The sequence below is a fragment of the Petromyzon marinus genome, chromosome 67, assembly GCF_048934315.1.
Source record: "Petromyzon marinus isolate PM22_M1 ecotype Great Lakes invasive population chromosome 67, UKy_Petmar_22M1.pri1.0, whole genome shotgun sequence".
In the NCBI taxonomy this organism is placed as follows: domain Eukaryota; kingdom Metazoa; phylum Chordata; class Hyperoartia; order Petromyzontiformes; family Petromyzontidae; genus Petromyzon; species Petromyzon marinus.
The window spans coordinates 4,771,013-4,786,129 of NC_133733.1; the positions used below are offsets into that span (position 1 = coordinate 4,771,013).

Genomic DNA, 15,117 nt, shown 5'->3' on the forward strand with positions numbered 1-15,117 from the left:
TGTGTGTGGATCTGTGTGTGTGTGGATCTGTGTGTGTGTGGATCTGTGTGTGTGTATGTCTGTGTGTGTGTGGATCGGTGTGTGTGTGGATCTGTGTGTGTGTATGTCTGTGTGTGTGTGGATCAGTGTGTGTGTGGATCTGTGTGTGTGTGTGTAGGTACGTGTGTGTGTGGATCTGTGTGTGTAGGTCTGTGTGTGTGTGTGGATCTGTGTATGTGTAGGTCTGTGTGTATGTGGACGTCTGTGTGTGTGTAGGTCTGTGTGTGTGTAGGTCTGTGTGTGTGGGTCTATGTGTGGATCTGTGTGTGTGTGGATCTGTGTGTGTGTGGATCTGTGTGTGTGTGGATCTGTGTGTGTGTGTGTGGATCTGTGTGTGTGTGTGGATCTGTGTGTGTGTGTGTGGATCTGTGTGTGTGTGTGTGGATCTGTGTGTGTGTGTGGATCTGTGTGTGTGTGGATCTGTGTGTGTGTAGGTCTGTGTGTGTGGACGTCTGTGTGTGTGTGTAGGTCTGTGTGTGTGTGTAGGTCTGTGTGTGTGGGTCTGTGTGTGTGTGTAGGTCTGCGTGTGTGTGGACGTCTGTGTGTGTGTGTGTGTGTAGGTCTGTGTGTGTGTGTGTAGGTCTGTGTGTGTGTGGACGTCTGTGTGTGTGTGTAGGTCTGTGTGTGTGTGTAGGTCTGTGTGTGTGTGGGTCTGTGTGTGTGTTGCGGGGAGCGGTGGGGTAGCGGTTAGCGCGCAGCGCGACGAACCTGGCGACCCGGGTTCGATTCCCGCTCATGGCCAACACCAGTGACGATTATGTGAACCGGTCCTGGGCCTCCCCTAGGTCGACTCGGCCTTAAAATGAGTACCTGGTGCGGTGTGTAAACATCGCCACTGGGGAGACAAAGGCGTCTGGGCGTGGTGTTGGCCACCCACCCCCTCGTGTGCCGGCCTTCAAAGGTGCTCGCTAACAGCACTTGCCCCTACAGTATGTTAAGGCTATACGGGGGATCTTTGTCTTTGTCTTTGTGGGTCTGTGTAGGTCTGTGTGTGAGTGGTTCTGTGTGGGTGTGAGTTTGTGTATGTGAGTGGGTAGATGTGAGGATGTGGATGTGAGTGTGTGTATGTGAGTGGCTCTGTGTGGGTGTGAGTTTGGGTCTGTTTGTGTGTATGTGAGTGTGTGTGGGTGATTTGTGTGTGGGTGATTGTGTATGTGTGTGGGTGATTGTGTGTGTGTGTGGGTGATTGTGTGTGTGTGAGTGGTTCTGTGTGGGTGTGAGTTTGCGTATGGTGAGTGTGTGGATGTAAGTTTGCGTATGGTGAGTGAGTTTGTGCATGTGAGTGTGTGGGTGTGAGTTTGCGTAGGGTGATTGTGAGTTTGTGAGTTTGTGCATGTGTGTGGATGTGAGGTTGTGTGAGTGTGTGGGTGTGAGGTTGTGGGTGTGAGGGTGTGGATGTGAGTGTGTGGGGAGTGGTGGTGTAGCGGGTTAGCGCTACGCTGCGCTACGAACCCAACGACCCGAGTTCGATTCCCGCTCACGGCCAAACACCGGTGACGATTATCTGAACCGGTCCTGGGCCTCCCCTAGGTCCAATCAGCCTCAAATGAGTACCTGGTGCGGTGTGTAAACATCGCCACCGGGGGACACAAAGGCGGCCGGGCGTGGTGTTGCGCCACATTGCCCGTAGCCTTCATAGGCACTGCTCGCTAACAGCACTTGCCCCAACATTCTGTTACAGGCCACCCGGCGGTGAGCTCTTTGTCTTTGACTCCGCGTGCGTGGGGCTGGCTTGGGCAGTAGATCACCCACGCGTACGCAGCGACTGCTGACCGAGCAGATCATTCTGAGGACACGGCCGCCGCGTGAGGAAATGAGAGAGATTTTTTTTTTAGGGGAAGGGGGGGGGAAATCAGGAGGAGGTAGGAATAACAATAACATCACCGCGGCGATGCAATGGTCAGCAAGCTGCGCTTGGGATCCAGACCGTGTCGCTCGCCCACTCGCTCGCCCACCTACCCACCCACACACTCGCTCGCCCACTCACTCACCCACACACTCGCTCGCCCACCCACCCACACACTCGCTCGCCCACTCACCCACCCACACACTCGCTCGCCCACTCACCCACCCACACACTCGGTCAGTCACTCGCTCGCTCACCCACCCACCCACACTCACTCACCCATCCACACACCCGCTCGCCCACCCACCCACACACTCGCTCGCCCACTCACCCACCCACACACATGCTCACCCACTCGCTCGCCCACTCACCCACCCACACACTGGCTCGACCACTCGCCCACCCACACACTCGCTCACCCACTCGCTCGCCCACTCACCCACCCACACATTCGCTCACCCACACACTCGCTCACCCACTTGCTTGCCCACACCCTCACCAACTCACTCGCCCACACACTCGCTCACCCACTCGAACACCCACTAACCCAACCACCCACACACTCGCTCACCCACTCACACACCCACTAACCCACCCACCCACACACCCACTAACCCACCCACACACTCGCTCACCCACTCGCTCGCCCACACACACGCACACACACACACACCCACGCACTCACTCACCCACTACTTCAGCTGCATTAGTACCCTCTCTGTAGCAGCGTTCATGTCACCGCTCTAATCAAATTAAATAAAGCGTGGAACAATAATAATAGGGTTTTTCCCCTTTTTTCTGGCAACAAAACTGAAACCTTTTTTTACAAGGATTCATGTTTACTGCATTAACCACAATACCTGCAGTCAAAATGCAAACAAAAAACACACTATGATAATATATGCATTGTCCTTGAAACTGATTGGTCCACACCAAGGGACGGCTTTCTTTTGAGCCTCGACCCAATTTCGTGCTCGACCAGATGACGCCAAAAGGCGTCACACAGCTCAAAGACAACGCATTGTCTTCGAGGCTCAAAGAGAAAGCTGTCCCTTGGTGTGGACCAATCAGTTTCAAGGACAATGCATCATATATTATCATAGCATGTTTTTTGTTTACATTTTGACTGCAGGTATTGTGGTGAATGCAGTAAACATGAATCCTTGTAAAAAGGTTTCAGTTTCGTTGCCAGATAAAAAAGGGGGGAAAACCCCTATTATTATTACATTTTGGTACTGGCTAAGGAGTTCTAATGATGCAAAGCGTGGAACGTTACATTAAAGCGTTTTTTTTTTTAACGTAAAATTAAATGCATCTTTAATTTTTGTTCTTTTGACAATGTGGTTGAAAACAAATCTCAAGGTGGTTGTCAAGGGAGGGGGGGGGGGAGGTGCCCAACTCGTAGCTATAGCCACTAGGGGGGGCAAGGCACCCCCCCACATCACCTGCCCCCCACGATAGGGCACCACGGTGGCCAGGAGATGTTAACTACATCGCCCGGTGTGCAGGAGGTCGTGGGTTCCATCCCGACCCCTGACGACGCCTGCTGCTGCTGTATATTTGAAGTTAGCGGTCTCTCTCTCTCTCTCATCATTATCAGAGTGGCTAGGAGATGTTAACTACCTCGCCCGGTGTGCAGGAGGTCGTGGGTTCGATCCCGACCCCTGACGACGCCTGCTGCTGCTGCTGTATATTTGGAGTCTGCGTGTCTCCCTCTCTCTCTCTCTCTCTCCTTGTGGTCGTGTGGATTATTCTCCGGGTTCCTCCGGTTGGTTTTCCCCTCCACATTTAGAGTCAACGTCACGCGTTTAGACTATTTGGCTAACTTGGCGTGATGATGAGCCACTTTGTTGGAGCCATCATTCGTGATGGCCAGGTCGCTTCAGTGTAGCCCTTACCTGGTGCAAAAAAAAAATAAAGAGTATTTTGGTTTCGTTCAGATTGTTAACCCGACTTGCGTCAAGTAACTTTTCAGCGTCGGAGGCTGCACACGCAGCCCCACCACCACCACCCCCGGGGGGCCGCGTGCTGCAGATTTCCCCCAGCGGCCCTACACGCCAAAACCGGTTTCAAAACCGGTTCTGGCGTGAGCCGCCCTTACTGCGGCGCACGAGGGGGGTGGGTGGCCAGCATCACGCACGCCCCGGGTCCCCTCTGTCTTCCCCCGGTAGCGATGAGGCAGAGTCGACCCGAAGGGAGGCTCAGGACCGGTTGAAGATAATCGTCACCGGTGGTGTTGGTGGTGTTGGTGGCCGCGAGCGGGAATCGAAACCCGGGTGGCCGGGTTCGTAGCGCAGGGTGGCCAGGTTCGTAGCGCTAACCGCTAACTACACTAACCGCTGCCCCCGACACGCTCATGCACCCGATACTAGCGACGGTGACGTCACCACGGCGCCTGTGCCAGGCGAGGTGCGCCTTGAGGCCGCCACGTGAAGCGTCGATGGGTGAGGAGGATCACGGGGACGGGCCCAGGTGGTACCATGGGTCAACGGGTTCGTAGCGGCAGCGCAGCGCTAACCGCCACGCTACCGTTCCACACACACGCGCACACACGCATACACACACGTGCACACACACAAACGCACACACACACACACGCACACACACACACACGCACACACACGCACACATACGCGCACCCACACACGCGCACACACTCGCACAACACCGCACGTTGCGCACTGACTGCCCTGCAATTAGCTAAAACTGTTTTGTTACTATACCAGGTGTTGCAAGTGCTCCCTGAGCTGGCTGTGTCAGTCGCCCTATTGCCATCGCGAATGATAGCGGCTCAACGATCATCACGTGGGAATATAATAGCAGTAGCCAAATGCTCTGAAGGCGTGACGTTGAGTCTAAATGTGGCGGGGATAGAGCGGAGGACCCGGAGTAAAATCCACGTGACACGGAAACTCGAAATACACAGCAGCGGGCATCAGGGCCGGGATTGAACCCACGACCTCCTGTATACCAGGTGAGGTAGTTAACATCTCCTAGCCACCGTGATGATGATGAGAGACACGCAAACTCCAAATATACAGCGGCAGTCATCAGGCCCGGGATCGAACCCACGACCTCCTGTACACCAGGCGAGGTAGTCGACATCTCCTGGCCACTGTGATGATGATGAGAGACACGCAAACTCCAAATATACAGCAGCGGGCATCAGGGCCGGGATTGAACCCACGACCTCCTGTACACCAGGCGAGATAGTTAACATTTCCTAGCCATCGTGATGATGATGATGAGAGAGACACGCAAACTCCAAATATACAGCAGCGGGCATCAGGGCCGGGATTGAACCCACGACCTCCTGTATACCAGGTGAGGTAGTTGACATTTCCTAGCCACCGTGATGATGATGAGAGAGACACGCAAACTCCAAATACACAGCAGCAGGCATCAGGGCTGGGATCGAACCCACGACCTCCTGTGTACCGGGCGAAGTAATTAACATCTCCTAGCCACCGTGATGATGATGAGAGAGACACGCAAACTCCAAATATACAGCAGCAGGCATCAGGGCTGGGATCGAACCCACGACCTCCTGTATACCGGGCGAAGTAGTTAACATCTCCTAGCCACCGTGATGATGATGAGAGAGACACCGCAATCTCCAAATATACAGCAGCAGGCATCAGGGCCGGGATTGAACCCACGACCTCCTGTATACCAGGCGAGGTAGTTAACATTTCCTAGCCACCGTGATGATGATGATGATGAGAGAGAGAGACACGCAAACTCCAAATATACAGCGGCAGGCATCAGGGCCGGGATCGAACCCACGACCTCCTGCACACCAGGCGAGGTAGCCGACATCTCCTGGCCACCGTGATGATGATGATGAGAGACGACGACGACGACGACGATGATGACGACGACGACAAGCCGCCGCCCCGTTGATCTGCCATCAATTGGCGATGGGCAGGCTCGCTTCTAGCTCACCGGCGCGAAATTAACAAAAACTTTCACGGTTTAGTTCACATCACGGCCTTCCTTCCCCGCCCGCTATCCGCCCCGTCCACGACCACGTTCCCCTCCGGGAGCCTCCTACCTCCCAGCGCACCCCTTCCGCCTGCCCCAAATCGCTTCGACCGCATTCCTTCCCCCCGCGTCTTCTTTTCTCCCGCCTCGTCGCGCTCTTCGATTTGAGGACTCATCTTTGCCGGCGCCCTTTGCCAGGGCGCCGTTGCGACGGGGGCCGACATGGCAGGGGTGACGGGGGGTGGCGGCGGAGCGGCTGATGGCGACGGGCGGCGGGGGGGGGAGGGGAGCTGCGGCGGGGGAGCCCTGGGAACGGAGCGACGTTGCAGGGGGAGACAGGGAAGGAGGAAAGAGCTGGAACGTGACGGTGGATGAAGGGGTGGCTGGTGGCTGGTGGTGGTGGTGGTTGGGGGGTGGTGTGACGGACGGGCACGACCCGGACGTGTTGGGTGAGCAGAGACCTGGTGATGGCCCGCATGGTCGAGCTGTTTGAGGAGCACAGCGGAAGGCTGGGGGGGCGGCGGGGAGGGTGGTGAGAGACGTGGTTAGGTGCACGTAGAGGGAGCGAGACGTGGGAGCCGGGCCGGAGGAGGTAGAGGGCCCCGGGGGGGAAACCGGGAGCGGGTTAGAGGCCGGCGGCGGTGGGGGGGGAGGGGGGGGGGGAGGAAACGGTGGAGGGTGGAGGCAGTGGAAGAGAAGAAGCAACAGAGAAAGGAGAGGAGGAAAAACGAGCAGGGGGGGGGGGGGGCGGGGGAGAGTGTCTAACTTCCCATTCCCTTCCCTCGTGAGTTAGGAATTAGAGGTCGGAGGAGGAAGAGGGCCGAGAGAACTGGGAGTGGGTTAGAGGCGGGCGGGGGGGGGGGGGGTAAAAACGATAGAGGGTAGAGGCAGTGGAAGAGAAGGAGCAACGGGGAAGAGAAAGGAGGCTCCGTAGGATTCTCTACAATTGTCCAAATGTATAAACTAAAAAAAACTCTTTCTTCCATTTGACCCCCCGCCTGCCGAGCTGCTACGTAGCTCGCATTGCCAGAGGCGACCCTGCCAATCACAAATGATGATAGCTCAACCAAGTGGCGGCTTATCATCGTCATCGTCACGTGGACATCCATAGCGGTAGTCAAATTCTTCCAAGCACACAGAGACACGCGCAGACTGCAGACCCACAGAGGTACACAGAGACCCACAGACATAAACTACAATTAAACGATTTTTAAAATTTTACCAGGTCCCACTGAGTTGCTCCATAGCTCTTTGTCAGAAGTGAGCCTGGCCATCACAAATGATGGCAGCTCAACCAAGTGACGGCTTTATCATCATCATCATCGTCGTCGTCGTCACGTGGACATTGAAAGCGGTAGCCAAATTCTTCCAAACACACAGAGACACGTGCAGACCCACAGAGACACAAAGAGACCCACAGAGATGCATAGAGACCCATAGACTAAACTACAATAAAACTATTTTTTTTTATTACTCTTTGGTTCTTTCGGTAAAAGTCACTGTAGGTATAAAATAAAATAAATCACGACGTTTAGGGTGCGACACCAAGCGTCCGTCATCAGGCGGGAAAGCCTCGGTCTGATGCTGAGGCAGACTGTTTTAAAAAGGTTTGAAATGGGAGGGTCATAAAGAAGTGGCCGGGGCGAGTGATGTTAATGTGAGAAATTAGCACGTAACTGGGCACGGAAGTGACTATGTTAATGTGAGAGATTAGCATGATGTTAATGCGAGAAATTAGTGTGATGCTAGTGTGAGAAATCAGCATGATGTTAATGTCAGAAATGAGCATGATGTTAATATGAGAAATTAGCATGTAACTGGGCACGGAAGCGGCTATGTTGATATGAGTAATTAGCATGATGTTAATGTGAGAAATTAGCATGATGTTAATGTGAGAAATTAGCACGTAACTGGGCACGGAAGCGGCTATGTTAATGTGAGAGATTAGCATGATGTTAATGCGAGAAATTATCATGATGTTAGTGTGAGAAATTAGCATGATGTTAGTGTGAGAAATTAGCATGTAACTGGGCACGGAAGCGGCTATGTTGATATGAGAGATTAGCATGATGTTAATGTGAGAAACTAGCATGATGTTAATGTGAGAGATTAGCATGATGTTAATGTGAGAAATTAGCATGATGTTAATGTGAGAAATTAGCATGATGTTAATGTGAGAAATTAGCATGATGTTAATGTGAGAGATTAGCATGATGTTAATGTGAGAAATTAGCATGATGTTAACGTGAGAAATTAGCATGATGTTAATGTGAGAAACTAGCATGATGTTAATGTGAGAAATTAGCATGATGTTAATGTGAGAGATTAGCATGATGGTAATGTGAGAAATTAGCATGATGTTAATGTGAGAAATTAGCATGATGTTAATGTGAGAAATTAGCATGATGTTAATGTGATAAATTAGCATGATGTTAATGTGAGAAATTAGCATGATGTTAATGTGATAAATTAGCATGTAACTGTAAGATAGGAGGAGAGCGGCCTCCTCAACGAGGGAGTGCAACTCAACGGCTGCAATCCAAAGGGCCTGTGAGCATGAGAGTGCAATCCAAAGGGCCTGTGAGCATGAGAGTGCGATACAAAGGGCCTGTGAGCATGACAGTGCAATGCAACGTACATGTGAGCATGAGAGATCTAAGAGAGAGGCATAGAGAGAGAGAGAGTCGAAATAACAACTGACATAGGCAGGTAGGATGGAAACATCACGGTCAGTTAAGACTTCACCTGATTAATAACGTCCTTCCAATGATTGCTCAGTTTGTACCCATCATCTCTGTTGAAGTTGTGTCTGTGTTTATATATCTGGATGGCTTCATGAACAAATCTCTGAAGGTAGCCGGTAGGTTTGCAGAGTACCTCCGTCTTGGAAAAATCAATTTCATTTTGCCAGGTAAGGTCCCAGAGCTGCTATGTCGATCTTTCAAACACGTGACGCCGATTCTAAATATGGAGTTGAAAAAAAGCGGAGGAACCCGGAGAAAAATCAACGCGACCACGGGGAGAGAAAGAGAGAGACGCAAACTCCAAATATACAGCAGCAGCAGGCGTAGTCAGGGTCGGGATCGAACCCACGACCTCCTGTATACCAGGCGAGGTAGTCAACATCTCCGAGCCACCGTGATGATGATGATGATGATGACAGAGAGAGATACACCGCAAACTCCGAATAGACAGCAAGTGTAGTCAGGGTCGGGATCGAACCCACGACCTCCTGTATACCAGGCGAGGTAGTCAACATCTCCTAGCCACCGTGATGATGATGATGACAGAGAGAGAGAGAGAGACACCGCAAACTCTGAATATACAGCAAGTGCAGTCAGGGTCGGGATCGAACCCACGACCTCCTGTATACCAGGCGAGGTAGTCAACATCTCCTAGCCACCGTGATGATGATGATGACAGAGAGAGAGAGAGGCACCGCAAACTCTGAATATACAGCAAGTGTAGTCAGGGTCGGGATCGAACCCACGACCTCCTGTATACCAGGCGAGGTAGTCAACATCTCCTAGCCACCGTGATGATGATGACAGCGAGAGAGAGAGACACCGCAAACTCTGAATACACAGCAAGTATAGTCAGGGTCGGGATCGAACCCACGACCTCCTGTATACCAGGCGAGGTAGTCAACATCTCCTAGCCACCGTGATGATGATGATGACAGAGAGAGAGACACCGCAAACTCTGAATACACAGCAAGTGTAGTCAGGGTCGGGATCGAACCCACGACCTCCTGTATACCAGGCGAGTTAGTTAACATCTCCTAGCCACCGTGATGATGATGACAGAGAGAGAGAGAGACACGTAGACTAGAAATATACAGCAAGTGTCTACAGGGCCGGGATCGAACCCACGACCTCCTGTATACCAGGCGAGTTAGTTAACATCTCCTAGCCACCGTGATGATGATGATGATGACAGAGAGAGAGAGAGAGACACCGCAAACTCTGAATACACAGCAAGTGTAGTCAGGGTCGGGATCGAACCCACGACCTCCTGTATAGCAGGCGAGGTAGCCTGAGTCACCACACAAACCCAGGTCATTGCGGACAGACAGACAAACCCGGGAAAAAGAAAAACAGATGGACGGACGTAGAGACAGACAGACGGACGCACGCACGCACGCACGACGTACGTGAGAGGGCACGGAGGCCGAGAGGCGGACGTCGCCCCCAGCGGCGTCCGTGTAGACCACCAGCAGGCGCTGGCTGGCGTCGGCGAGGAACCGGCGTGCCGCCCGCCGGTGGTGATCCTGCCAGGCGCCGCCGGACGGCGCGCTGCTCAGCGCCACCCGCGATAGGATAGCGTCGGCCTGGATACGTGCACGCACGCACACGCACACACACACGCACATGCACACACGCACATGCACACACGCACAGGCACGCACATGCACACACACGCACAGGCACGCACGAACGAGGCAAAGGCAGCGTTCACCGGGTGCCGTCACACAAACTCCGGTCACCGTCGCAGATGCGGCAGCAGCGGCGGTAGCGGCGTTTGGCTGGCCGTGTATACTGCGCTTTCGGGTGCAATATACACCACACTATACACTACACTACACACTACACTATACACTACACTATACACTACACTATACACTACACTATACACTACAACTATACACGACTATACACTACACTATACACTACACTATACACTATACACTACTATACACTACACTACACACTACTATACACTACACTATACACTACTATACACTACACAATACACTACCTACACACTACACTACACACTACACTATACACTACACTATGCACTACTATACACTACTATATACTACACTATACACTACTATACACTACTATACACTACACTACACACTACTATATACTACACTATACACTACACTAAACACTACACTAAACACTACCATACACTACACTATACACTACACTAAACACTACTATACATGATACACTACTATACACTATACACTACTATACACTACACTATAAATTACTATACACTACACTATACACTACTATACACAACACTATACACTACTATACACGACAATATACACTACTATACACGACAATATACACTACACTAAACACTACTATGCACAATACACTACTATACACTACTTTACACTACACTACACACCACACTACACTATACACTACGCTATACACTACACTACACACTACTATACACTACACTAAACACTACTATACACTATACACCACACTATACACTACACTATACATCACTATACACTACAATAAACACTACTATACACTGCTAAACACTACTATACAAAACACGACCATACACTATGCTATACACTACACTATACACTATACTATACACTATAATATACACTACACTATACACTACTATACACTACACTATACACTACTATACACTACACTATACATCACTATACACTACACTAAACACTATTATACACTGCTAAACACTACTATACAAACCACTAAACATGACCATACACTATGATATACACTACACTATACTATACACTATTATACACTATACGCTACCGTACACTACACTATACATTACTATACACTACACTAAACACTACCATACACTGCTAAACACTACTACACAAAACACTAAACACTACCATACACTACACTATACACTACACTAAACACTACTATACATGATACACTACTATACACTATACACTACTATACACTACACTATACACTACTATACACAACACTATACACTACTATACACCACTATACACGACAATATACACTACTATACACTATACACTACGCTATACACTACACTATACATCACTATACAATACAATAAACACTACTATACACTGCTAAACACTACTATACAAAACACTAAACACGACCATACATTATGCTATACACTACACTATACAATACACTACACTATACACTACTATACACTATACTATACACTACACTATACAGTACTATACACTACACTATACATCACTATACACTACACTAAACACTATTATACACTGTTAAACACTACTATACAAAACACTAAACACGACCATACACTACGATATACACTACACTATACACTACTATACACTATACGCTACCGTACACTACACTATACATTACTATACACTGCATTATACACTACACTAAACACTACTATACACTGCTAAACACTACTACACAAAACACTAAACACGACCACACACTACGATATACACTACACTATACTATATACTACACTATACACTACTATACACTATACACTACTGTACACTACACTATACATGACTATACACTACATTATACACTACACTAAACACGACTATACACTACGCTATACTATACATTATACACTACTATACACTACACTATACACTACACTCTACGTAACACTACACTATAGACTACTATACACTACACACTGCACAACACACTATACTATACACGGCTATAAGCTACACTATACACTACACTATATACCACACTATACACTACGCTATACTATACACTACACTATACACTACACTATACCCGTGCACCCCTCCTGCACCCGTGTCGGGGTGGAGGAGGGTTGCCCGACAAAGACAAAGACCCCCCGTGTAGCCTTAACGGACTGTTGGGGCAAGTGCTGTTAGCGAGCAGCACCTATGAAGGCCGGCACGGCACACGAGGGGGTGGGTGGCCAGCAACCACGCCCGGCCGCCTTTGTCTCCCCCAGTGGCGACGTTTACTACACCACCGCACCAGGTGCTCATTTGAGGCCGAGGCGACCTAAGGGAGGCCCAGGACCGGTTCGGATAGTCGTCACCGGTGGTGTTGGCCCTGAGAGAGGGGGATCGAACTCCGGTCGGCAGCCTCTGTGCGCAGTGTAGCGCTAACCAAGACTACACTACCGCTCCCCACACGGAAAACACCACCACCACCACCACCAACCACCACCAACCAACCACAACCACCACAACCACCAACCACCACGCGTGTGCGGTTAAACAATTCCTCACCGGGTCACCCGGCGCCTGATCCTCCCCTCCGCTCTGCCGGCGCCCGTCGCTTGCCGCGACGTCTGCGCTGCCCTCCATGCCTGTGAAACGACAACAACAAAAACAACAACAACAACATTATGAGACCTCCTTTGCCGGAAACAAGATATGAGAATAGGTTTTACCCTTTCAACTGGCACAAAAACTGACACCTTTATTCAAGGCATCATGTTTGCAATAACCACAACACAAGCAGTCAAAATGCAAACAAAAAAGACAACTCTGATAATAATGTGCACTCTGATAGTGCGCTGTTTTTGAGTTGTACGCCTTCTGGCGTCTTCTGGTCCAACACCAATGGAGACTAAAGGGCTCTAAGAAAAGCCGTCTCGGGTGTGGACCAATCAAATTCAAGGACAGTGCATATTATTATCAGAGTTGTCTTTTTTGTTTGCATTTTGACTGCTTGTGTTGTGGTTATTGCAAACATGATGCCTTGAATAAAGGTGTCAGTTTTTGTGCCAGTTGAAAGGGTAAAACCTATTCTCAACAACAACAACATCACCATCGTCACGATCATCATCGTCGTCGTCGCGATCCATGGGCAGATATCGCGAACCATGGGCAGATATCGCGAACTAGCAGCATTGGGGGCGTCCGCTGCACCTTTCGCCATTTGTTGATTTCCACATTCCACTCTCTGTCCCCATGTGCCAATGTGCTCTGGTAGTGTGGTACCGCATCGTAGTGTGTAGTGTATAGTGTAGTGTATAGTGTAGTGTATTGTAGTGTATAGTGTAGTGTATAGTAGTGTATAGCGTAGTGTATAGTGTATGGTAGTGTACAGTGTAGTGTATAGTGTAGTGTATTGAAGTGTATAGTGTATTGTAGTGTATAGTGTAGTGTATAGTAGTGTAGAGTGTAGTGTATAGTGAGATGTATAGTAGTGTATAGTGTAGTGTATAGTAGTGTATAGTGTAGTGTATAGTAGTGTATAGGGTAGTGCATAGTGTTGTGTAAAGTTGTGTATAGTATTGTATAGTAATGTAAAGTGTAGTGTATAACATTGTAGTGTATAGTAGTGTAGTGTAAAGCGTAGTGTATACTGTAATGTTAGCGTAATGTATAATTGTGTAGTGTATAGTGTAGTGTATAGTAGCGTAATGTATAATAGTGCAGGGTATAGTGTAGTGTATAGCCACGTAATGTATAATAGTGCAGTGTATAGTGCAGTGTATAGCTGCGTAATGTATAATAGTGCAGTGTATGGTGTAGTTTATAGCCACGTAATGTATAATAGTGCAGTGTATAGTGTAATGTATAACAGCGTAATGTATAACAGTGTAGTGTATAGTGTAGTGTATAGATGTGTGTAGTGTATCGTAGTGTTCAGCGTAGTGTATAGTGTAGTGTATAGTATAGTGTAAAGTGTAGTGTAGTGTATAGCAGCGTAATGTATAACAGTGTAGTGTATAGATGTGTGTAGTGTATCGAAGTGTTTAGTGTAGTGTTTAGTGTAGTGTATAGTGTAGTGTATAGTAGTGTATAGTGTAGTGTTTAGTGTAGTGTACAGTAGTGTATAGTGTGTATAGTAGTGTATAGTGTAGTGTATAGCAGCGTAATGTATAATAGTGTAGTGTATAGTGTAGTGTTAGTGTAGTGTATAGTGTAGTGTATAGTAGTGCATAGTGTAGTGTATAGTAGTGTATAGTGTAGTGTATAGTGTAGTGTATAGTGTAGTGTATAGTGTAGTGTATAGTGTAGTGTTTAGTGTAGTGTATAGTGTAGTGTATAGTAGTGTATAGTGTATTGTATCGTGTAGTGTATAGTAGTGTATAGTGTAGTGTATAGTGTAGTGTATCATCATCGTCGTCCTCCTCATTACAATCCATGGGCAGCAGCAGCAGCAGCAGTAAGTGTGTCCGCCACACATTTCATCAATTGCCGTTTTCACTTTCCTCTCCCTGCCTGGCGGTGCCAAAATTGTCAGGTCGTAGTGGAGGGGAACCTGACATCTTACGTCAAGCCATTTCTCCGAACAACAACAACAACAACACGTTTCACGTTGCTATTGTTGTCCAGCCTACTACGTACATCTGCGTGTGTCCAAACAGGGGAGAGGGGGGTGGGAGGAGCGGTGGTGCAGTGGTCAGCGCCACGCTGCACTACGGAACCCACCAGAGACCCCGGCGGTTCGATCCCCGCTCACGGCCAACGCCGCCGGTGACGATTATCTCAACCGGTCCTGGGCCTGCCTTAGGTC

At 49.2% G+C, this 15,117-nt stretch overlaps 1 protein-coding gene across 1 annotated transcript in view; it reads right to left on the reverse strand.

The window, feature by feature from the left end:
• Positions 1 to 15,117, reverse strand: part of LOC142906582 (dynein axonemal heavy chain 2-like) — a 397,319-nt gene that overhangs the window by 252,339 nt on the left and 129,863 nt on the right. Inside the window, exons 4-5 of the mRNA XM_076054728.1 lie at positions 12,876 to 12,955; positions 10,023 to 10,199 (exon numbers count right to left, since the gene is read on the reverse strand). Coding sequence (XP_075910843.1) covers positions 10,023 to 10,199; positions 12,876 to 12,955 — 257 coding nt within the window. The remainder of the gene's footprint in view (positions 1 to 10,022; positions 10,200 to 12,875; positions 12,956 to 15,117) is intronic.